The sequence below is a fragment of the Sinohyriopsis cumingii genome, chromosome 11 (assembly GCF_028554795.1).
Source record: "Sinohyriopsis cumingii isolate HCF-2022 chromosome 11, ASM2855479v2, whole genome shotgun sequence".
Lineage (NCBI taxonomy): Eukaryota > Metazoa > Mollusca > Bivalvia > Unionida > Unionidae > Sinohyriopsis > Sinohyriopsis cumingii.
The window spans coordinates 22,146,777-22,172,506 of record NC_142971.1 but is presented as its reverse complement, the minus strand read 5'-3'; the positions used below and the strand labels follow the sequence as shown (position 1 = coordinate 22,172,506).

The following is a 25,730-nucleotide window of genomic DNA, read 5'->3' as shown; positions in this document are numbered from 1 at the left end:
AGATTCCAAAGGTTAAAATGTATGTTGCCATTTGAAACCAAATGTAACAAAAATGATAATTTAAAAAATATCAATGGATTTTACACAAATGCATGCACTATATAAAAGTTTAACATACTTCACCACTGAAAAAGACATGTGGATGATTAAATTTGTTTTTTTTTTTAGAATTTGACTGGAATATCTGGAGGATATCCTAACACATAGCAGCAAAGGTACAAAAAAAGTTGGTTTAAATCAGATATACTGGTAGGCACCTAGTAGATAGAAAGGGGAGTTAACTTGTAAGAGCTGTTTCTCCTTGTCTATATAAATATATAGTTAGAAACCTTTTCTGTCTTTCCATTGGGGTTGGATTCAGAGGTAGCAAATAAAGTTATCCTAATGTAATGTGATCTGGGATTGTATCTGCCAGAAAATATGAAGACATAAGAATGTACTACAAGATTTTGATTACTACTAAAGTATAGACACAATGACACCATTGACACAATGGGCAAATTGACCTTTCAGTATTATACAATCTGCACTTTTCATTGCCCCCAACCCTCTCAAAAGACTTCCTCTAATATCAAAGAAATACAGTGAAACCTATCTTGAGAGGCCACCTGTTCTAGTGAAAATGTGGTCTCTTAAGGCAGGTGGTCTCTTATTCAAGGGCTGAACAATGTATTATTATTAATCACTAACCTTAATGTGGTCTCTCGAGGCAGGTTTTAATGTACTTATTTACACAAAATACTATTAGTTGTAAATTGGAAATGAATGAATAGGACTTTCTCGTTCATCATGCAGTCTGGGCACTGAGTCATGTACAGCCACACTGAGCAGATGTAAGAAATATTTACCTCCAGGCTGAAAGCCACCACCACCACTTGTTGTTGAAGTTATTGGTGCAGACCCAAATCCAAATCCTGCAGCAGTGGAAGTGGTTCCCCCTTGTGAAAAACCAAGCCCTGTGGAAGCTGTGCCTAAAGAAAATCCTGATCCAACAGTGGATGGTAGGCCGCCACTACCCAATACAAAACCTGTGCTGGCAGAAGATAACGGTGCCGCATCTTAAAGTACAAAAAAATGATGATTATGTGCATTATGCATCGTAATTTATCACAAATGGCAATTGTTCATTGTCCAGATGGACATCACTGCAATTGCATTACACTATTTTGCTGCCAAATTAATACAATCAAAAGTAATTTAGTCTGGAATAAATGGAATTGTACACATATGCTTGAAGTAGTGATGAAACAGAACCCAGTTTTGTGCTCACTTTATCAGAAGGGACATGGGTGGCAGAGTGGTCTAAGACACTTGCCCTTACAGATACCTCACACATCTCACCTCTGTCCATGGGTATTGGAGTATCAGCCCAATCAACATGGGTATGTGAGAAAGTTTTCACCAGTAGCTTCCCAAGGGTCAGTGGTTCTTTCTAGAATTTTCCTTTGTTCTCCTCTAAGCAAGTATACTGTTTGCTATGTAATGCCATATCATGCTGAATACTGACATTAAATCCCATAAAACCAAAACACTTAATGGGAAATTTATGGCAAATTCCACAATGTTTAGAATGTTGGAGCCGTTCTTACTGCCTAAAAACTGGTATCAACATTTCTCCAGAAATAAACAACAAACTGGTATATATGTTTTGATTGAAAAAGTGGTCTCTATATTCTGCCTGCAAAAACTGGTATCTATGCTTCTAACTGAAAACTAACTTCTGTATTTCACATGAAAACTCATATTGTGAATCACTTTAAATTTATGGGGTACCAATTTTCATGATTTTCATGGTTAAGCTAGATATCAAAGTCATAATGAAATATGAACCAGGCTGGCATTCAAATTCTGTGAAATATGAACCAAGCTGGCATTCAAATTCTATGAAATATGAACCAAGCTGGCATTCAAATTCTATGAAATATGAAAAAAGCTGGCATTTAAATTCAATGATATATGAACCAAGCTGGCATTTAAGTTCAATGAAATATGAACCAGGCTGGCATTCAAATTCTGTGAAATATGAAAAAAGCTGGCATTCAAATTCTATGAAATATGAACCAAGCTGGCATTCAAATTCTATGAAATATGAAAAAAGCTGGCATTTAAATTCAATGATATATGAACCAAGCTGGCATTTAAGTTCAATGAAATATGAACCAGGCTGGCATTCAAATTCTGTGAAATATGAAAAAAGCTGGCATTCAAATTCTATGAAATATGAACCAAGCTGGCATTCAAATTCTGTGAAATATGAACCAAGCTGGCATTCAAATTCTATGAAATATGAACCAAGCTGGCATTCAAATTCTATGAAATATGAATCAAGCAGGCATTCAAATTCTATGAAATATGAATCACACTGGCATTCAAATTCTATGAAATATGAACCAAACTGGGATTCAAATTCTATGAAATATGAACCAAACTGGCATTCAAATTCTATGAAATATGAACCAAGCTGGCATTCAAATTCTATGAAATATGAATCACACTGGCATTCATATTCTATGAAACATGAACCAAACTGGCATTCAAATTCTATGAAATATGAACCAAGCTGGCATTCAAATTCAATGAAACATGAACCAAGCTGGCATTCAAATTCTATGAAATATGAATCAAGCTGGCATTCAAATTCTATGAAATATGAACCAAGCTGGCATTCAAATTCTATGAAATATGAACCAAGCTGGCATTCAAATTCTATGAAATATGAACCAAGCTGGCATTCAAATTCTATGAAACAGGAACCAAGCTGGCATTCAAATTTTATGAAATATGAATCAAGCTGGCATTAAAATTCTATGAAATATGAATCAAGCTGGCATTCAAATTCTATGAAATATGGACCAAGCTGGCATTCAAATTCTATGAAATATGAACCAAACTGGCATTCAAATTCTATGAAATATGAACCAAGCTGGCATTCAAAGTCTATGAAACATGAACCAAGCTGGCATTCAAATTTTATGAAATATGAATCAAGCTGGCATTTTAAGTTCAATGAAATATGAACCAAGCTGGCATTCAAATTCTATGAAATATGAACCAAGCTGGCATTCAAATTCTATGAAATATGAACCATGCTGGCATTAAAATTCTATGAAATATGAACCAAGCTGGCATTCAAATTCTATGAAATATGAACCAAACTGGCATTCAAATTCTATGAAATATGAACCAAGCTGGCATTCAAATTCTATGAAATTTGAACCAAGCTGGCATTCAAATTCTATGAAATATGAATCAAGCTGGCAATTAAGTTCAATTAAATATGTACCAGGCTGGTATTCAAATTCAATCAAATATGAACCAAGATGGCATTCAAATTCTATGAAATATGAACCAAACTGGCATTCAAATTCTATGAAATATGAACCAAACTGGCATTCAAATTCTATGAAATATGAACCAAACTGGCATTCAAATTCTATGAAATATGAACCAAGATGGCATTCAAATTCTATGAAATATGAACCAAGCTGGCATTCAAATTCTATGAAATATGAATCAAGCTGGCATTCAAATTCTATGAAATATGAATCACACTGGCATTCAAATTCTATGAAATATGAACCAAACTGGCATTCAAATTCTATGAAATATGAACCAAGCTGGCATTCAAATTCTATGAAATATGAACCAAGCTGGCATTCAAATTCTATGAAATATGAATCACACTGGCATTCATATTCTATGAAACATGAACCAAACTGGCATTCAAATTCTATGAAATATGAAGCAAGCTGGCATTCAAAGTCTATGAAACATGAACCAAGCTGGCATTCAAATTCTATGAAATATGAATCAAGCTGGCATTCAAATTCTATGAAATATGAACCAAGCTGGCATTCAAATTCTATGAAATATGAACCAAGCTGGCATTCAAATTCTATGAAACAGGAACCAAGCTGGCATTCAAATTTTATGAAATATGAATCAAGCTGGCATTCAAATTCTATGAAATATGCATCAAGCTGGCATTCAAATTCTATGAAATATGAACCAAGCTGGCATTCAAATTCTATGAAATATGAACCAAACTGGCATTCAAATTCTATGAAATATGAACCAAGCGGGGATTCAAATTCTATGAAACATGAACCAAGCTGGCATTCAAATTTTATGAAATATGAATCAAGCTGGCATTTTAAGTTCAATGAAATATGAACCAAGCTGGCATTCAAATTCAATGAAATATGAACCAAGCTGGCATTCAAATTCTATGAAATATGAACCATGCTGGCATTAAAATTCTATGAAATATGAACCAAGCTGGCATTCAAATTCTATGAAATATGAACCAAACTGGCATTCAAATTCTATGATATATGAACCAAGCTGGCATTCAAATTCTATGAAATATGAACCAAGCTGGCATTCAAATTCTATGAAATATGAACCAAGCTGGCATTCAAATTCTATGAAATATGAATCACACTGGCATTCATATTCTATGAAACATGAACCAAACTGGCATTCAAATTCTATGAAATATGAACCAAGCTGGCATTCAAAGTCTATGAAATATGAACCAAGCTGGCATTCAAATTCTATGAAATATGAATCAAGCTGGCATTCAAATTCTATGAAATATGAACCAAGCTGGCATTCAAATTCTATGAAATATGAACCAAGCTGGCATTCAAATTCTATGAAACAGGAACCAAGCTGGCATTCAAATTTTATGAAATATGAATCAAGCTGGCATTTTAAGTTCAATGAAATATGAACCAAGCTGGCATTCCAATTCAATGAAATATGAACCAAGCTGGCATTCAAATTCTATGAAATATGAACCAAGCTGGCATTCAAATTCTATGAAATATGAACCAAACTGGCATTCAAATTCTATGAAATATGAACCAAGCGGGGATTCAAATTCTATGAAACATGAACCAAGCTGGCATTCAAATTTTATGAAATATGAATCAAGCTGGCATTTTAAGTTCAATGAAATATGAACCAAGCTGGCATTCAAATTCAATGAAATATGAACCAAGCTGGCATTCAAATTCTATGAAATATGAACCATGCTGGCATTAAAATTCTATGAAATATGAACCAAGCTGGCATTCAAATTCTATGAAATATGAACCAAACTGGCATTCAAATTCTGATATATGAACCAAGCTGGCATTCAAATTCTATGAAATATGAACCAAGCTGGCATTCAAATTCTATGAAATATGAACCAAACTGGCATTCAAATTCTATGAAATATGAATCACATTGGCATTCATATTCTATGAAACATGAACCAAACTGGCATTCAAATTCTATGAAATATGAACCAAGCTGGCATTCAAAGTCTATGAAATATGAACCAAGCTGGCATTCAAATTCTATGAAATATGAATCAAGCTGGCATTCAAATTCTATGAAATATGAACCAAGCTGGCATTCAAATTCTATGAAATATGAACCAAGCTGGCATTCAAATTCTATGAAACAGGAACCAAGCTGGCATTCAAATTTTATGAAATATGAATCAAGCTGGCATTCAAATTCTATGAAATATGCATCAAGCTGGCATTCAAATTCTATGAAATATGAACCAAGCTGGCATTCAAATTCTATGAAATATGAACCAAACTGGCATTCAAATTCTATGAAATATGAACCAAGCTGGGATTCAAATTCTATGAAACATGAACCAAGCTGGCATTCAAATTTTATGAAATATGAATCAAGCTGGCATTTTAAGTTCAATGAAATATGAACCAAGCTGGCATTCAAATTCAATGAAATATGAACCAAGCTGGCATTCAAATTCTATGAAATATGAACCATGCTGGCATTAAAATTCTATGAAATATGAACCAAGCTGGCATTCAAATTCTATGAAATATGAACCAAACTGGCATTCAAATTCTATGATATATGAACCAAGCTGGCATTCAAATTCTATGAAATTTGAACCAAGCTGGCATTCAAACTCTATGAAATATGAATCAAGCTGGCAATTAAGTTCAATCAAATATGAACCAGGCTGGCATTCAAATTCAATCAAATATGAACCAAGATGGCATTCAAATTCTATGAAATATGAACCAAACTGGCATTCAAATTCTATGAAATATGAACCAAACTGGCATTCAAATTCTATGAAATATGAACCAAGCTGGCATTCAAATTCTATGAAATATGAACCAAGCTGGCATTCAAATTCTATGAAATATGAACCAAGCTGGCGATTAAGTTCAATGAAATATGAACCAGGCTGGCATTCAAATTCAATCAAATATGAACCAAGATGGCATCCAAATTGTACCTGCTGCATGTGATGATGATCAAGAATCAATCATTTGGGTGTTTTAATTCCAGCAGTATTTACAGTGCTGAGAAGTATATCCTGATACATTTATGAAAAATGAGGAACCATGGAAATTTACTGATTACAATTTACTCACATGAAAAAGTTCTTAAATTTGAAAGAACTATACCAATGTAATGACTGCACTGATGCTACACTGTAATAAATGCAAACTGACTCACTGGTTTGTTTCTCTCTTTACTTCCCCAAAGTTACCCATGGTTTGTCCTTTACTTCCCAAAACCTAGCTATGGTTTGTGCCCTTTGTAACTTTCAAAAATTTACCCATCGCTTGTGCCTTTCTTTACTTCCCAAAATTATCCAGATTGTGCTCGTCTTTACTTTCCAAAATTACATATGATTTGTGCTTTTCTTTACTTAATATTATTCACAGTCAGTGTCCATCTTTAAATTCACTGACTGCATCCTTGTTTACATCCTAAACTTACTCCCTGTTTGTCTTTCTTTACTTCCCAAAATTACCACTGGTTTGTGGTGTTCTTTATTTTTCCCAAAATTATCATTTTCTGTCCTTTTCTACACAAATTACCCTTGGTTTGTGCCTTTCTTTACTTCTCAAAATTATCCATTTTAATGCATCCTTCTATACTTCCCAAATTAACCATGGCTTTTGTCTTTCTTTAGGTCTCAAAATCATCCAAGGTTCTGTGACCATCATTATGCCATTCTTTACTTGTCAAAATTACTCACGATTCATGTCCTTTTTTACTACCCAAAAATCACAAAACTGGTTTATGACTTCTTTACTTCCCAGAGTACATATTATAATCATTTACAATAATAATGAATATTCATGAAAACTTTATGCAGTCCAATGAAATTTGGAAACATGAGAAACATGACAGCAATAAAGATCTAAGAATGTCAAAGTTTGCAGTGTTTTAATCACACATATTCCAGAACAACATTAGTCACTATTTATCCAATAAAATATCCAACACAATCTAGAGATCTCAAAAGCAATATATTATCTATAAGAATAATGTTCTATACTGCATAGATATATTAATGTGAATGCAGTTACCATATCTGATTCAGGCATTAGTCACATGACAAATTAATAAATGTTAAATGAATTTTTTGTGAATATTATTCTCTGTTTGAATGACTAAAGGGAACACAAAAGCATATTTGTATTACTAAATACATTTCATTCACATAAATCACTGCTGAATGAACAATAAACATAATGGTCCCACTTTCTCAAAGCACATTTTAATGTCTTTCTTTTTGTGCCACTTTGTCATGAATACAAATAATCCATTTTGCAATTGCTGGACATAAAGGTAGTGATGTCTAGCACTGGAGCATCATGCTGTAGATATGTATCATGATGTCCTACGCAGTCATATTATCCTGACACCAGGCCAACCAATGCTAACACTAATCTCTTAATGCTGAGTGCCAAGCCAGGCAGCGCTTAGTACCATTTTTAAAAAAATAAGTCTCAGTTTCAGTGTTTAAAATGTAGACTATATTTTTATGAACAGGACTGTCAGTTTTGAATTAATTTCACCACTGTCTTCAAAATTCTATTGAGAGCTTTGAGCTGTATGTATACCTTTTGAAGTTGAACCTGTTGTATATGGTGGTGGTAAGTTTAAACCAGTACCAACAGTGGACCCCGGATTTCCAAATGAAAAACCTGCACCAGTGCCAGTGGATGCCTGGCCAACTTTTGGAGTTTGACCTGCTGTAGATGAAGACTGAAAGTTGAAGCCTGTGCTGCCTGTGGACCCTGGTGCTCCAAAGTTAAAACCAGTACCAGTGCCAGCACCAGATGTGGATGTCTGGGCAGTGAAATTAAAACCTGCAGAGAATAAACAGTCATCATATATACTTGCTTATAAGATGAGTCCAACTGCAAACTGTGAAGACGCACATCTGTGGCATATAATGCACCAGAAGATCTGGGTCTGTGCAGTTTGTACGGAGTAATCAGTAGAACAAACAGCATAGACCCTGAACTGTATAGGCATTATGCAACAGCAGATCAGGATCTTTTGTTGTTTGCTTTTGGACTTGATTTATAATGGAGTATATATGGCAGCTACATGACAAGAAGTCATACAAAATTCTTTATCTGGGGTAGAAGAAGCATAAAAATTCAAAATAATAAGAAATTGTATCGTAACATTTGGGGAAAAATCACAGTATATTGATCACTTTTTGCATTAACTAAGATATTTTTAGGATAGGATACAAATATAAAGTTGTATGAAGAATAAAATCAGTTCAAATTATGAAAAACAAATATGCTGAAATGCACAGGATCATGGGTTTCCTGCAACTGTTAGTTCCATGTCCCCCAAAACTCTGATGCTAGTGTACAACTGGTCTCAGTTATTTTGATTATCACACATGTTCATATACTGTATACACTCATGCAGAATCCCATTTGTGTATAAGCTGAAAGGTCCCCAAAGAATAGGTTTGTGTTGTGTTGTGTTGTTGTGGGGTTTAACGCCATTTTTCAGCACACGATAGGCTATGCATGGCGGCCAGTATTAATGGTGGAGGAAGAAGCATAACGGAGAGCACTTTAAACCACTCGGGGCCCCCAAAGAATAGGTAAAAACATTAAAAAGTGCATGGCCTGCACATAAGCTGACTCACGAGTTCAAGAAGACATTACATGTGGTAAGTTCTAGATGCGTTTATTCAGGCAAACTTAATTAGCAAAAATTACATTTATAACTCTCTTAGAGTTGGCATGTGTGATTATTACATGGAAATGTTATAAGTTAATATAATTTGTTTGAAAAGTCAACAATTTATTTAATTTTCTGTTTACTTAATGTTTCTGCCTAATTCATATTTGTGTATAATTTGATTGGATGATGACAAGAATCAAGCATTTGCAGGATGCTGTAACAGTAACCACTCCATTTTTGTTTTGTTAATTATTGTTTGTTTATGTAGTATTGCATTAGAATTTTTTATCAATGCACCATTAAGTTTTAATTTTTGTGTGCCTTGATACTGTAAATACCTAACTCATAAAAAATATTACCCCAGTACAACAACGACTAACAACAATAGGTTTCACTGAATGATTGCATTTAGGCTAATGAACATATTTACATAATGGCACCATTGCATGTACATGTAAATCTGCTACGTTCCTTGGATCTGAATCATAGGCACCACTGTGCTAAAATTACCTAATATCTCCAAAATACACCAAAAAAAATTCAGAAATGCATTATTATAATACCATAAAACCTGAGTAGTTGTTTGCTTTGATGTAAGTGACCTTAAACCTCATTTACACAGCTATGGTAACTGTGCTATTATGGAGTAAAAGGCAATTACACATTACAGTACCACATGTCCACAAGACAAAATTCCCTCATAACCCAAGCCAGTTTTAGAATTTTGACAATTATCTGGCCTGGATTGCTGCTGGAAAAAAAAAGACAAATCCACCAACTATAAGCACAGAGATGCCAAGCCTGTCAGCTTTTCAATGTGTGGAAAATAATGATTTTGTTCAGCCAAAACATTAACCTAAAATAGATCGGTGGAGATCTAAGTTGATCAGTATTAAGAATTTCAGCCTTTACTATTCTCATTTTTTCATAAGCATGTAACAGTTATGTGAACATGTGCCCTGAACAATTAAACGTGCATTCCTTTTCATAAAAATTACCTCCCTTTTGTCAGATTGTTTATATAACTCATAAGCACATGGATCAAACACCTATGTCTAGTTAAAATGTAACCTGAAAGAATGCGATTTGATAGAAGCGATGAATAAAGCAAAATCTGTCTCTAATATTTTTGTGAATAAACATAGATACAAGTGATGCTGAGCATGATTTTCACTATGTAATTACTGTACATTATAGTACCACAGGAGCTTGTAATGTTGCTTACAATTTAACTATCAGTCATACTGTATAATATATGCTCTTGGGCATTCTCCAACCAGCCTACAAATTATGGAGTCTTTATTCACATTTAAGTAAATGCTGGAGAAATCAGAAAATATACACATGCAAAATAATAACAATAACATCATAGCACATGTAGTTTGTAACAGTTTATTGATGTGGATATTAAAAGAGCTGGTCACTGCTGTGTGGCCTGTATCAATCTTGCCAATTTCATTGGGACATTTTCTGTTACCTATGATTTACAGCCATTAGTCAACCAAAAAACTTAAAACTTTTCAAGTTTCAACCTTAGCCCATGTAAGTAAACCCCACCCCCTTCTTTCAGACTTTTATTTATTCCTAAATTATGTGGTTTATATGCAAGTGTATATGATACTTGGAAAAATGGAATAATTTACTCACAGTTCATTAATTGGCATCCATTACATGATTACATGCACTGTGTTAGAAAAAACTTATAAATATAGATATCCACACCCATGTTGGTGCTAGAAATCACCTAATTTACCACAGGCAATCTAAAATTTCAGGTGCTGTTTTATTTCTATCAAATCAAAGAATATGGCAATTGAAGTATTAAATACATATTCATTTGTATGAGAAGTTTTAGTGCAAAGTCAGTGAAGGACAAATGTCCCCCAGATTTAATGAACAAGCAATCAAAATTATAGAGCTCTTATCTTCAACACAAAAGTACATTTTTAGTCATACTATATTTGAGGATAAATGGGGAAAATAATGCACATTCATTAGAATTTGTAGTCTGAATCCACAAAATGTTTTTGAATACCCCTAAAAGTTTTACAAGACCTCAAAAATATTGGTAAAACTCCTAAAATGTTACTTACAGGAGTGAATAGATTTAGATAAGTGTTCTGAATGCAGTTGGAGGTGGGAGGGTTGGGTTGTGGTGTCATTAAATACCAACAAAGAAACAAACATTCAACTACGACATGAAAACAGTAAAACCTGTCTTGAGAGACCACCTCTTCTACCTAATAAAAGCAGTCCCTCAAGAGGTCATAACAGGCCTATAGAGGAGAGCCAGTTTTGGTAAAAAATTCAACTGGTTTAGAAAATATCAAAACTACTATACATGTAACGTATTCTTTATTCATAATTCTCAGTAGAGTTTATCTTAAGATATTTTATATAGCAATAAAGATATATACATTATGGATCATAAAACATGCATTAGCATTAAATATATTTACCTACTGTTAAACATTCAAATTTAAATTTGTGAGGACTTTAACATACCTGTAATAGTTGTAGTTCTGATCAGAAGTTGGACAAAAATGGAATATGTACCAACTTACTCAAAAGATTGAATTAACTTACTTATTTAGTTGCAAAACCCAGATGCTTCTATCATGTAGATAGACAGACAAAAGAAAGGATGGGGTAGATAAATGGATATGTAAGGTTTAGAAAATGGTGAAATGTTTGGACAGAGTTAACAAAGCTGATGATTATGGACATTTTGGGTCAATTTAAATGTTATTGTTATCGTTATTGTGGGGTTTAACGCCATTTTTCAGCACTCGATAGGCTATACATGGCGGCCAGTATTAATGGTGGAGGAAGAACCCGGGAAAACACCGGAAAGAACCACCGACCCACGAGAAGCTACTGGCAAGCTTTCTCACATACCAACATTGGCTGAGTCCTCAAAATAAATAAATGAAAATATAATTTTAAAAAACATTTGAATGTAACTGAAACAGATACAGAAAGCTTACCTGACCCTATGCTTGTTTTGTTTGGGCCAGATCCTCCAATATTGCCAAACATCTTTGTTAGGAACTAAAAAGTCAGTGAATGTCTCAATCTGCAAGAATATTAAAAAAAATTTCAAACTCTTGAATCTAACAAAATGGAGGCTAGTATAAGTAATATTTTAACCTTTGTAACTGAGGTTTACATTTGTAAACACTCTGCCTTTAATTAAATGTTGTACTAAAACTTGAAATAAAAAACTTCAAGGGAATTTCATCTACAAACCAATAACCAAGCTCCTCTTATATATCGCAGATGTTAATTATTGTATTCAAGCATCAGACAGAATGCCAACCAAGCTTAAGCCTGGTCATGTGACACAAAGAAACACAGGGTAATCACACTAGGAGTACCATGTTTGCCCAACTTAGAACCAGTCAGGTAAACTCACAGCCAAAGGCCTATCATGGGGAAACAATGTTTCTTGGTTGATACAGCAATGTGCTTGGGCCCATTATTACTGGGGAAAATTATATCCATTAGTAATATAATTTTCAAGAGTAAACTGCAGAAATTGTGAATTCAGCACGATTTTGAAATATTTTATGATGGGTACATTGTAGACTAACTGTAGCCATTGACCCATATAAAAATGCTATGAGCCCAGCCTGGAAGATGCATGACAAGTCATCTCCAGCAATCTCAAAATTGCATTGGTCTACACGGTAAAAAGTGTTTCAGTTTAATGTGATCCCTTACTGAACACATCTATGGACATGAATCCTATTTTGGAGATAAATGTAGTTTTGATACTGAACTAACTTTAGGATAAACAATGATCCAAGTACCTAGCAGATTTTAAATAAAACTTTACAGAGCTTGCCACTAGAAAATTATTGAGGCCATTTCAAATTCAAGGTTGCCAACCCCTCATAATTTGGTTACCTTAGACAGACAGCAGAAATCAACTCTGTGAGGAATTAAAAGTAGATCACTAAATTAAGTGTAGGTTTAGTTGAGACAAATCAAAGAGAAATGTTGGCACCAACTTGATAGGATAATTGTTCAGACTGAAAACAATTTTAAACATAAATTGTAACCATTTTACCCTTTATCTACGTATTTATTATCTATAGATAGGTTTTACAATAAAATCCGACCTTTATGGCAGTATAATTATTTTGCACCAGAGAATTTTTTATGTGCTTAAAATGTGATGATTCATTCACTCTCAGATCAATCAAGCTGTGTGACCAACTGCACCCTTATTCAGCTTCTGACTTAACTAGTTTGTTGTCTATGTCTGCATCAATAATCATCAGAATCGGACAACTTATCAGTGTTGTCCACAAAAATATTGGAGCCTATATCTGACTTCCTCAAGCCTTCACAAACATAATTCTAACCATCAAAACTTTTGAATGTGCTGAATGGAAGTCCGCAACCTCAACTTTGGATGAGGGAGAATCAGGCTCAGTTACAATTTTTGAAACAGCAGATTAGAATTTAATCTCAAATAGCAACCACATTGTGTAAAAGAATGGTCACTTTTTTCTTTATGCCTAATGTTTTCTAACAGAGTGAATTACCTGAAAGGTGGCACTCTGGAAATGAGCTCAAAAGGGGGAAATGAGCTCAGAATGGCTGACTCATACTGCTGACACTGAAACATGCTTCTCTGCAGATGGTGCACAGAGCTCTTGTACACAAACTGGATTGAGAGTTAAATGAAGCCTCAATTGAAATGCAGTTGCAGCATCCAAAAGTGTTAATGCATGTAAAGGTTAGCATACACTACACAAATCATTGATTACGGATTGTCAACTTAATCTGGTGGACATGGACCTGAGCACGGTATTAAGTGTCAAGTATAAATAGTGAATGTCCACTATGTCTTGTGGATTTAGCTTACATCTAGTGGACATCCACTCAAACTAGTGCAACTGTCATGGATTGTATTGCAGCTGTAGTGGGTTTTATAGCACTCCTAGCTGATTTTTTTATATCTGCTCCACAAGTTGACAGATGAAACAAAACTGGATACTGTAAACTGAGCCATGGCAGGTATCAGTTTCAAACCTCTGTCTGTACATGGCAGGTATCAGTTTCAAACCTCTGCCTGTACATGGCAGGTATCAGTTTCAAACCTCTGCCTGTACATGGCAGGTATCAGTTTCAAACCTCTGCTGTACATGACAGGTATCAGTTTCAAACCTTTGCCTGTAAATGGCATGTATCAGTTTCAAACCTCTGCTGTACATGGCAGTTATCAGTTTCAAACCTCTGCTGGTACATGGCAGGTATCAGTTTCAAACCTCTGCCTGTACATGACAGGTATCAGTTTCAAACCTTTGCCTGTACAATCTATACAGTATTGGTAGTAAAAATTTGATGTGGTATTTATGATTGGCAGTAATCAAACAGAACACTATGTCAAGATTCACCAAGAACCTTATATTAATATGAATGTTCACAATAAACAGGAAATGATTGGGATCCATAGCCAAAACCTCGACCATCTCCAGTTAACAATAGATAAAGTTCTACCTGGGATACCTGTTTAAATCCCCCACCCACCAAAGCCACATATTAATGGTAATCATTGCAATTAGCAATAGACTTCATAGCTTGGGAAACACGAGGCTTAGCAATTCTGCATCATATATAAAGTGGCATTGATTGATATAATGTGTTCAGCTTCTGCATAATAAAGTATAACATAAACAGGGAAAAAATTATGTGTGTGTGATTAGGATTTTTAACATAGCTTTAATAATTTTTCAGTCATATCGCTATGATGTCTGCAGTGTGGCAATTTATAGTGATGTCTAGCACTGGGGCATCATGTCGCAGATATGTAGCATGATGTCCCACCCAGTCACATTATCCTGACACCAGGCCGACCAGTCCTAACTTCTTAATGCTGAGCGCCAAGTGAGGCACCTGTTAGTACCATTTTTGTAAGTCTTTGGTATGATTCGGCCAAGGATCAAACCCACAACCTCCCGCATCCGAGACAGTGTAGCGACATCACTGAAAAATTGTTAAAGCTACATTAAAAATTCAAATCACCCCCTTCCTTTTGAATAAATCATGCTGCTTGGAACTGAATCATTTTGATGGATTGTATATATTTAGCACAGTAGGGGTAAAATATAGATGAGTCATACTAGAGTGTTGATTGGACCAAAGAACAAACCTTAAGACCTAATAATGTTTCCTACCTTAAATATTTTCAGCAGGTTTTATGTTTTCTGATTTCATGGTGTTTGTTTTTTGTAATCATATCCTTATGTTTTTTATATTTTATGTGTTGTCTAATGTTGTAAAGTACTTAGAGCTTCTAAAGATTAGGCACAATACAAAGTCCTCATTATTATTATTATTATTATTATTATATATGCCATCTTCCTACTCTTGTGGGGGAAGTTCATTAAATTCCATTTTAAGAACCCCAATGTAGCATTTGCTTTATGGCAGATATTGATAAGTGTGCCCCATTGAACATCTTCTGAGATGAAAACCCTTGGTATGGGCTAGTCGGTACCTCTTGTAGAATGGGTGATTTAGTAGAATTTCAAAGATTTGTTTCTAATGCTGCATATTTAGCATTTCTTAGCATTTAGCTGCATGTCCATGTTGAAGCCCACTTTTCCAATTCAACGAGGTCGTTTTGCAGGATTACTTGATCTAGGATAGTTTTGATGGTTCTGTAGAGTAAATAATCTATCTGCATCGAGTCTGACTTGTGAGGAAACACAGTCTGGCAGATCACTTGTGTGGCACGGGAACAATAGGTGCCGCCTGGGTGCCCTAGTATCATGCTGGCATTTAGCTGCACTTGGACCACTCACCCCATGTACATACACGTGGTTCACATCATATGCGAGTATGCTCCATTGTAAAACAACACAATACTGGGAGAAGAAGGTGCGTCAAAATGGGTGACGTAATATACGATCGTTTTACTGTAAGGGGTCGTCGAGATGAAAGCACATTAGGAGTACAAGACGAAACATCAGTCATTTATATCCATAGTTTGCTAAAATAGCTATTGTTTTATAAGTAAGAAAATATATCACAATGAATGAAGAATATTTCTGAAAAGATGAAAGTAAGTGCTTAAGTGCGTCAAAAGAGAGGAGTCCAAGATATAACTTTAAACTCATTACGTACTATACACGATATTTGACTATACCACACCCACCCGCCCGTTAGGCCAATTCGCATTACCAACAGCCCTTAACTATATGTAATTACAATAATGTAATCTAGCTATTCCTCAAATCTGAATTAATAACAATATATAGTTTCAGTTCTACACTTTTGCGAAGCATGAATATCTACTCACATGGTTAACAGTAAACTGTTAACAATTAACACTTTTGGTAAGCTCCGTCTGAAATTTGGTTTGTTTCATATGTTTCAGTTAATACTCGTGATAAATTAGTGGCAGCTTAACGTTGCACACACAAAACGCAGAATAAATGCTAAATTTAGTCCAATTGCACGGAATATCCAAAGGAACAAAAATAGCTTTGAAGGTGTTGGGCAACAACTTGGAATAAACCAAATCTCGAGAATTCTGCTCAACAACTGGGAATTCTGAACTGTTCTGCTCTTTGTCAACAAACTGCATCGTCAGGTTTGTAACTTAAATTTATAACTTGAAAAGTTTATATCTTTCTTGATTATGGGAGCAAGCCCACCGTCATCATTCGTTTATTTTGAAGGCGAAACTATTTATTGTATAGGGCTTGCAATTAATATACCCATGGAGCTATATCTCACAGTTATGAAGCCTTTTCCAACTTGTTGTGCGATCCATGCATGCCATTTCTTTTCTTCTGCAATCTCGGCATTAAACGAATTTTAATATTATTCAAGGTCTAAATGGACAATTGCCCTATTTAATTACATTTTACAGTGTTGGGGTTTATTCCATGATGTTGCATACAGAGTAGTCCTTGTTACAGCAATGTTTTATGTTTTATATGTGGCCCCCTCTCAGTCTACTAGCTATATTAGAGAGTAACCGTTGAGGTGTCCGCCCTTAAGTCAACAATTGATAAAGTATTTGATATGTTGTTATATTCCCCTAAGATATGTCATTGTGGGTATTTCGTACCAACTCAAAAATAATTTTGGAATGGGGTTCGTCTATTTTAGTAAATTTTTGATAAGTTGGTACTTCTCGGAGTCTCAAGATCCCCAAGTTTCCCTTCCCGGGTTCGAAACAAGTGAAGTATTACGAGTTACACTCTCTTCCGTAGGCATACCTCCAGTTGGCATACCTGTCATAGGCCTCCCTGCCATAGACCGGTTTCCTTCCCCCTTATTTCTCTTTAGTGATCTTTGCAAATAGATTTTGATGTTGCCCTGTATTTGTGTATATGCTACATTGTTTGTGTGCTTTATCTTGTGTAGTTGTTTGTTCTGGCCTCATATCAAATTCAGCTCGAGTTATTGTTTTTTTTTTAATTATTGTTTTTGTTATTTAAAAAATAAAATAAAAAAATTAAAGATTAAAAAATGTTTTTCTTATAATCGTTCCAACTTCTTTTTTCTTTCCTATATGGTATAACGGTACCAATTGCGCAAGTCCAGGTGGGCGGAGCTTAAGGTGTATGGAACATTGTAATCAGAATTAAAGAACAACACTAGCTGTGATTGGTGCATTATGTAAGAGTTGTACTTTCTGTTTGGCTTAAAAAAATGTTGAGCCTTTTGGCAACATGTGAGTTTGTGTTAATTTCTATCTAGATCATATTTTGTATTTTTTATGATTTTTTTAAAATATGGTACACATGGCTGAAAATGTGCTTGTTGTGACTAGATAACTCTTACCCCTGTCTAGTTCGAGTAGAGTTATCTCTCTTAAATGCAATGGAGTACCTGGTTATGTCATTGTCAAATTGACAATCTAGCATTGTTCTATATGACAGTGTGTGACATGCATGCCCAAGTAGGACAGAAAGTATATTTATTTCACAAAACATTAGCATTGAGGGATATGGAAAAACAATTGGTACCGTGATACCATATGAGAGACATTTTTGTGATTCCTCTTGTGAAAATATAAAATCTAAAGCCAAAATAAAACATTTCGTTTGTAGCTCTTCCTGTATCGTTTGCGTTTTTCTATGTCTTTCATTGAGCTATGTATCACGCGGATCAGAAGGAAAACACACGGCTTTGTCCTGTGCTCGGTGGTTCCGTTTTTATTCATTAACTATGCTCATGCATATCTGTTGGTATTGTGTGTTTCCCTTAAATCGATGTAATAGTCGTTTTATTGTTAATATATTTGTCCCTACAAACTTGTGCATTCAGTAAATTGATGGATAAACGGGTGCTCGGTTGGTATATATCGCATTGCAACTTCACGTGGTTTCTCGAGAAATAGTAAAATACACTATGATTTCAAATTTTTGTATTATTCTAAATTGTTACCAACATCTGCATCCGGTCAAGACTAATAAAGGACTCACGGTTCTAATTACGTTCCCATAGCAAACATCAGCAAATTCAATAACTTTAAACTTCTGAGTGCTCATGAGCAAACCTAAATTGATCAGTATAGACACATTACTGGTGACAGCTTCTGTGTAGAGAAAACTATCTGAGTCGCAGCATTTTCTGGATCTACATGTGTTTAAAACACGTGCTTTCAATTCGGCACCAAAGAATCAGGTGCTAATTTTAGTAATGGATTTTCCAAATTCTGTAAAGGACTAAAATGCCATCGATAAAACAAAGTCTCTTTTACAGTTACAACTTGGATAAACTCTTAAAAGATTTTATTTGCAAAAATCTCTTTTATTATCGACCAATCATGGCCAGTCAAACACATTTATAGACACTACAGGTATATATATATATATATATATATATATATATATATATATATATATATATATATATATATATATATATATATATATATATACACACACACACACACATTACATTAAGTACATTACAGAACCCCCTGGGCAACTCTACCCTCAAGACTGTTCAGATGACCCAGGGCAACTCTAGCCTCAATGGGAATTGAACATGGGCCTGTATAGCGTCATAGGTAAGTGGGGTTATTGTATAAGGACAATAGTCAACACAGTCCTACTTCCAGAACAGACCGATTTTAATTGGGATTTAGTAGATTTTCTTTCTTTTTTGCGAGAATTTGTTCCGGTACCAGCACCTTCGCTACCCCATCTTCTTTACCACACGTCGATGATTTTAAACAGAGACAGAAAGAAGAATTGGAGAAATTTTTACAACAGCAGAAAGAAGCAGAACAAGCTTTTCTCCTTCAACAGCAGCAGCAAGAGCGAGAAGAAGAGGAAAGAAGTAGGAAACGACAGGAAGAAGAAGTAGTAGCAGCAGAGAAGAAGCAAGGTCTAGGAGAGAAAGGGGACAGTGAACGTCAAATGATGACAGTACTCTTTGACATTGTGGCAGAGTTAAGGAGTGTGAAACGAATGCATCAGACTTCTTTAATACGACCCAAGAGAAAAATCCTTCCCGAGCCGAACAACCCAACCCTCTTACTACGCCTGCGATACCCACCCTAGTGATTTCTACCAAATCATCGACAGGAGCAAGTCCAAAAGTAGGCATTGGCCGTGGCAAAGGCTTGAGGCAATTACAGCTGATTACTTCCCGTTCCTTAGTTTGCTTTTTTAATATATAAAACAAAGACCCAACGGTCTTCTCAGGCCCACCCACTTCTCTCGAAAAGAGATAGCATTCATTTTTGCCAAAATCAATTAAAACCCTAAATCCCTTTTTTGCACATGATGTACGTGTGTGAGTGAGAGCTTGAGTGTAGCTACATATTCTAAAAAGTCAAGACCAAGAGACACTTAAGTTTTCTGAATGGTCTTTTCTGGTATAAAATTACAATCAAATTCACATCACAACACTTTAAAAAGTTCATAGACTTCTGTGTCTTTGTTCACTCTATTTTTTTAATATAAATTACTTCACTTTCACAGGTTTTTTTTCTCCAATTCTTCCTCACTTTCGTCTTGTTTTCCTTTCTTCTCTTTTTTCTCTTTTTGGACTGTCAGGGTTCTTCCTTTTAGGAGTGTACCTCTTCTTTTTTCCCCTGTTCGGAACTCCTCTCTTCCTTTTGCTCCTGTTGCTTCTTATGGCAGACTGAAGGACAATGATAACAAGAAGCTTGAATTTTGTCTCTTCTGGGGCCTGTCTTGGTCTATTGATGGTCTAGACACTCCATAGCCCAAATACCCTTCCTTCTTACAGATATAGCAATTGTCTTGATTGTTAACTCGAAAGGAGGAAGAGTAGTCCGTCGGCTAGTTTGAAGAAAACTTTCATGTGACACATCGCAAAACTCGATCAGAAGTTTCATCTATATGGGTCCTTCCATCGTTCTGGTCGGCTTGAGAGTGAAATGAATACTGGGAGGGATGACACTGACCCTTTGTATAGGGAAGACACGGATATAGGGTCCCAAGGCATTTAAAACGTAGCCATTTGACTTTTTACAATCAAAATGAAACGATCGCATCATTTCGTGGAGACAGGAGCATAAAGTAAGAGGCAGAAACGTGATTTATCGCCTCGCAATGTAGGTGATGTCTTGGCTCAAATTCATGCCAGCGATTTTGAAGATGACATGAGGGAACCAAATTCCAGACCCAGAGAATCTTGGCGCAACCAAAGTTCACCACCAGTAAACCCTGAAAAGTACTAACACATTCGAGAGACGGAAAAGCGCTCCTCTAGAAAGTTTAGAAATATGGCTTACACGTCCACGGTGAAGTTTAAATATTTAAAGTCCGAAGTACCGTAGACAAAGCAGAAGAGTTCATCACAGAGGTGTGGGATTCTTTGTTAACCAGTCTTAAACGAGAATGTGAAGCCAAAAAACACGATCGCTTGAGACTTTCCATTCATCACGACAGTTTAATATCCACCGTTTAGATCGAGTTTAGCAGCCCAGCAGACTTGACACCTTCCAAAGTCATCGACAAGATTCAAGAACGTGCAACAATCCAACGACAAGTTTCACATCACCAATGGAAAATCGACACTGTTCATGACGGACGTATCTCTTCCCCAAGGAACCGGTCGCAAAAAAGTGTTATAGGTGGACGAGCTTCTCAGCACCAAAACAAGCCTTGTCCGAATTAACAGCCCTCAAGGCCAGATGTGTTTAGCCCGTGCCATCGTGGTGAGACGAACGTATGCCGACAACATCGACACGACATAATGGAAAAGAGCCTGGAAAACTATTCGACAATCGGACCGAACCAAAACACGAAGTGCAGCAGAACGCCTGTTACAGCAAGTGGGGATATCCAAGGACACACCAGTGGCATTCTAGAAATGCAAAAATTGCAAGACGTGTTGGCTCCGCGCTACACCTTGAAAGTACACCCTGAAGAAGTGCTTGGACCTTTGTTGTTTCGATTCAAATATTTCAAAGACGGAAAATACATTCACGTCTATCATCACAATGGACATTTTGATGCCATTACCAGTATCGCCGGATTCTTGGGATACAGTTATTATTGTGAGAAATGTGACTATGGCTATAACAATCGAGAGCAACACAATCATTGTGAATTGAAATACTCAGGATGTTTGGCCTCTTAATCCTGTTTTGACAAAAGACAACCACGAGTGCATTGCTCTGCTTGACAGCGCACTTTTGTCAGTCCTACATGTTTCCAGCAACATCTAAAGACGCAAGGTTCACAGCATAAAAGTGCTTGTCAACTCCTGAGATTGTGCCCTACTTGTGAACAAACATTCGTACCAACAATGCCAAAGCTCACGTTTGTTGAGGAAAGAAACGATGTCACATATTTTTGCAAAATCGTGGACGTAGAACACGAATGCTACATTCAAAAATACCATTCCAAACATCAAGAGGAAGACGATGACCACCAGAAGAAAGGAAAATTCATCTTTTTTATTTTGAATGCATGCAAGAGATTATCACTCATATTCCTAATTTCTGCGTGGCTCACCGAGCGTGCGTGAAGTGCATCCAAGAGCCTATCTTTAGTCATTACCCTCACTGCAGCAAAATTCATGGAGGACGTAAAAACATATTTCGGGGACCTAACACGCTGACCGATTTCGCCCAGTGGATCTTAGATCCCATCGGAGAGACGTGGAGCCAAGAGGACATCTATCGTTACGGAGATTGTTATCGCCATGCTACGGTGATGGCTCACAATTTCTCGGGATACGATGGACAGTTTCTCCTCAGATACTATACGGAACAAAGTACCGAACGTCAGAATGTGACTTTGAACGGAGGCAAAATCATTTCCATGCAAGTGGGACAAGTGCAGTTTTAAGATCGATGAGTTACTTGGCCATGCCTTTGAGTCGAATGCCTAAAACGTTTGGAATGACAGAAATGGCCAAATATTATTTCCCGCAAATTTTCAATACCGAAGCCAATAAATATGCCGTTCTATCCCATTTAATAATAATAATAATAATAATAATAATAATAATAATAATAATAATAATATAATATTGATAATAATAACAAGGACTTTGTATAGCGTCTAATCTTTAGAAGCTCTAAGCGCTTTACAACAATAGACAACACCAATTACATAAAAAAGATATATAATGATATTATTACAAATAATAAACACCATGAAATTAGAAAACATAAAAACATGCTGAAAATAGTTAAAGTAGGAAACATTATTAGGTCTTTAAGTTTGTTCTTGCAGTCGAAATAAGTGAATTTTAAAAGCACCCTTGAATTGGATCACTGTGTCTTTGTGTCTAAGTTCAGTGGGCAATTCGTTCCATGTTACTGGGCCCTGGTATGCAAAAGTACGTTGTCCATATGATTTCGTTTTCGTAGTGGAAATACTGAGTATACGAATGTCAGAAGAGCAGTGTAAGTATATTGCTTTTGTATACACATGGGTGAGGTCGGATAGGTATTTTGGACTGGAGTCTGTCAGTGAAATGTAGCACAGAGAACAAATTTTGTGTTTGATTCTGGATCGAATGGATAGCCAATGTAGGGTACAGAGCAGCGGGGAGGTATGCTCTGATCGTAGTACTCTAAGTGTGATCCGAGCAGCTGTATTTTGAACTTTTTGAAATTTCTGAAGTAGATATCGAGATTTACCAGACATAATTGAGTTACAATAGTCCAGTCTTGAAAGTACTCATGATCACACAAGTGTTTTAGTGGCATCAACTGAACGATATTTGCGAATGGAGCTGATGTGTCTCGGCTCAAGATATGCAGCATTGCATATGTTCATGACATGTTGGTGCAATGTGATGTGAAAGTACTGTCCAAAGTGACACCTAGATTTCGTACTGACTGAATTTAATGTTGGTATTGTCGATATTTATTGTTTGAGGTAAAGGATGTGGCTGAGAAAGTCATTGTGTTGTGATCAGAATGGCCTTAGTTTTATCATCATTCATCTGCAGCTTGTTACATGTCATCCATGATTTCACATCAAAAGGCACCTCTCTACACCTTGAATATTAGCATCAACTTCAGTTGGATGGCTAGATTTGTATATGTGGATGTCGTCAGTGTACAATTTGTGAGACACTGGATGATGATCTATGACACTTGAGAGCAGCTGAGTATATAAAATGAATAGAACAGGTCCAAGAACAAAACCCTGTGGAACACCACAACATATATTAACTGGGCCGGAGTGTATTCCATTTGCTGACACAATTTGTATTCTGTTGACCAAGTAGGACTTGAACCACAGTAATTCTTTAATTCGTTATGGTCGAGTGTTAGTTTCTTCAGCAGAGGCTTTACAATGGCAGTTTTGAAAAGTGATGGGAATTCCCCGGATGAGAGAGGTATTAATAACATCAGTTAGTGGAGGCAATGCTGGATCTAAGCACTCAGGCAGCAGTGATGTTAAAATTGGATCAAGTTCACATGACTTTGGTGCACTCTTCATTACGATTGTACCAAATCAATCCATAGAGACCAGTTCAAATGCTGCTAATGGTTACCGCTGAAATTCTGTATCCCAACTGTCTGGTGACAACGAGTCAATTGAAATTGTATTGTCAAGTTCATCTCTAATGGTTTGTACTTTGTCACGGAAGAAATTTGCAAACCGGCCCGGAAGGTCGACTAGAGAGAAAGTAGTTGGAAGTGGTGTACATTTGTTCCTTCACATTAACTCGTTAGTAATCTCGAAGAGCTCTTTGCAGCTACAACTTTCCATGATCTTAGTACTTTAGTGTGCTGATGTCTCTCCATGGACTATGTTTTTGACATTCTTCTTAGCGGCTAGTAGATTTGCTTATGAATAGTGAGTCTGGTGGAAAGCTAAGGCCTCGCAGTTTTACGGCGGTCTCTTTTAGCAGTGCGAAGCTGGGCCCTAACACTGCTATACCATAGAGAACAGTTTTGAATTGATACTCTGCACTTGGTGGCTGGGGCATGTTTGTCGAGCAATGAACGCAGGCAGTTATCGAATTGTTCTGCTGTTTGAGGTAAGCATGTTGTTAGGTTTGCTTGGATGTCATGCATTAGTTTGGTTCTATTTATAATACGAAGGTTTCTCTTAGTAGCAGATAAAGGTGGAGGGTTAGGGACTGATACGTCAAGATGGCATATAATGCAGAGGTGATCTAATGCAGATCGTGGGAGGACCCTAGAATATTATCATCAGGTCTATGAAAAATCCAGTCTAAAATGTGACCGTGTTTATGGGTGGGTTGGTTGACTGACTGTTTGAGGTTGAAAACATTAACGGACTCTAGGAGTTTTGATGTGTTTGGGTTTCCGGGACAGTCAAAGTGAAAGTTGAAATCTCCAATAATAATCAGGTTGCCACCTATCGAATTTCCATACTCAAAGAGATTCGGAAATTGCTCCAAAAAGAGAGATTTAGTCAGCTTGTTTTTTCTACTAGGTGGAGGGCAGTATAGGCAGAACAAATGTACTGACCTTTGTTCCAGTGTTAGTGTGGTGGAGTAACCGGTGGGTGTTATATCCGCGCACTTGGGGTCATCGCCTTATATTTTTAGCCATGTTTCTGTCAGGAAAAAGACGTAGATATTCTGATTGTTGATAAAATTAACTATTTCTGTGCGCTTTTCCGGTGGTCATACTGATTAGGCATGGAATAATGCAATACGCAGAGGTATCTCTTGGATAGTTGACTAAAGGTTTGACGATTTAATAGGGATTTTAATTAGGGTATCTTAATTAACGGTCGAATATTTAAATTGTTAAACGGGAAAGGGCATAAGGGAGATAACTGGAATTCGTCTTCCTGTTCTACGCCGGCCAGCTCTGAAACAACGTTTCTTTTTGAGCTTCTGTTTACATTTAAGTTAAGTATTGATGAATGTAGTTCATGTTCGTTTAGTCTAGGGAACAATATAGTGTGGAGAGCCAAGGAGTGGTCAATTAAAGCAATTAATGAGGGTCCATCATAGCATAAACGGGTTGACTGGCGAGTATCACGTGATGGCGGATTGTTCAACAACAAAAGAAATTGTAGCAGAGGAGCAAGATAGCTGCGAAAAAGTATAATTGTTCTCGTTTCAAAAACAAGGAGATGAAGAAACACATACGAACTGAACAGCTAATGCATCATGAACACAATAACGTAGACAAAGGCAGACAACAATAATATATATAATGAAAAACGGTACATAAAGCTGAACATCTTCTTCAAGCCGGTTAAGCGATAGCGGCCATCTTGACTGAGGATCACTACTACGACCCCGACAACATGCACACCAAACAACGAGAAGCT

At 36.2% G+C, this 25,730-nt stretch overlaps 1 protein-coding gene across 1 annotated transcript in view; it reads right to left on the bottom strand.

The window, feature by feature from the left end:
• Positions 1-16,513, bottom strand: part of LOC149787755 (uncharacterized) — a 41,539-nt gene extending 25,026 nt beyond the window's left edge. The window contains exons 1-4 of the mRNA XM_089973948.1: positions 16,310-16,513; positions 11,982-12,070; positions 7,902-8,150; positions 849-1,058 (exon numbers count right to left, since the gene is read on the bottom strand). Of these exons, the coding sequence (XP_089830074.1) occupies positions 849-1,058; positions 7,902-8,150; positions 11,982-12,033 (511 nt within the window). The 5' untranslated portion in view covers positions 12,034-12,070; positions 16,310-16,513. The remainder of the gene's footprint in view (positions 1-848; positions 1,059-7,901; positions 8,151-11,981; positions 12,071-16,309) is intronic.
• Between the last annotated feature and the right edge of the window lie 9,217 nt (positions 16,514-25,730).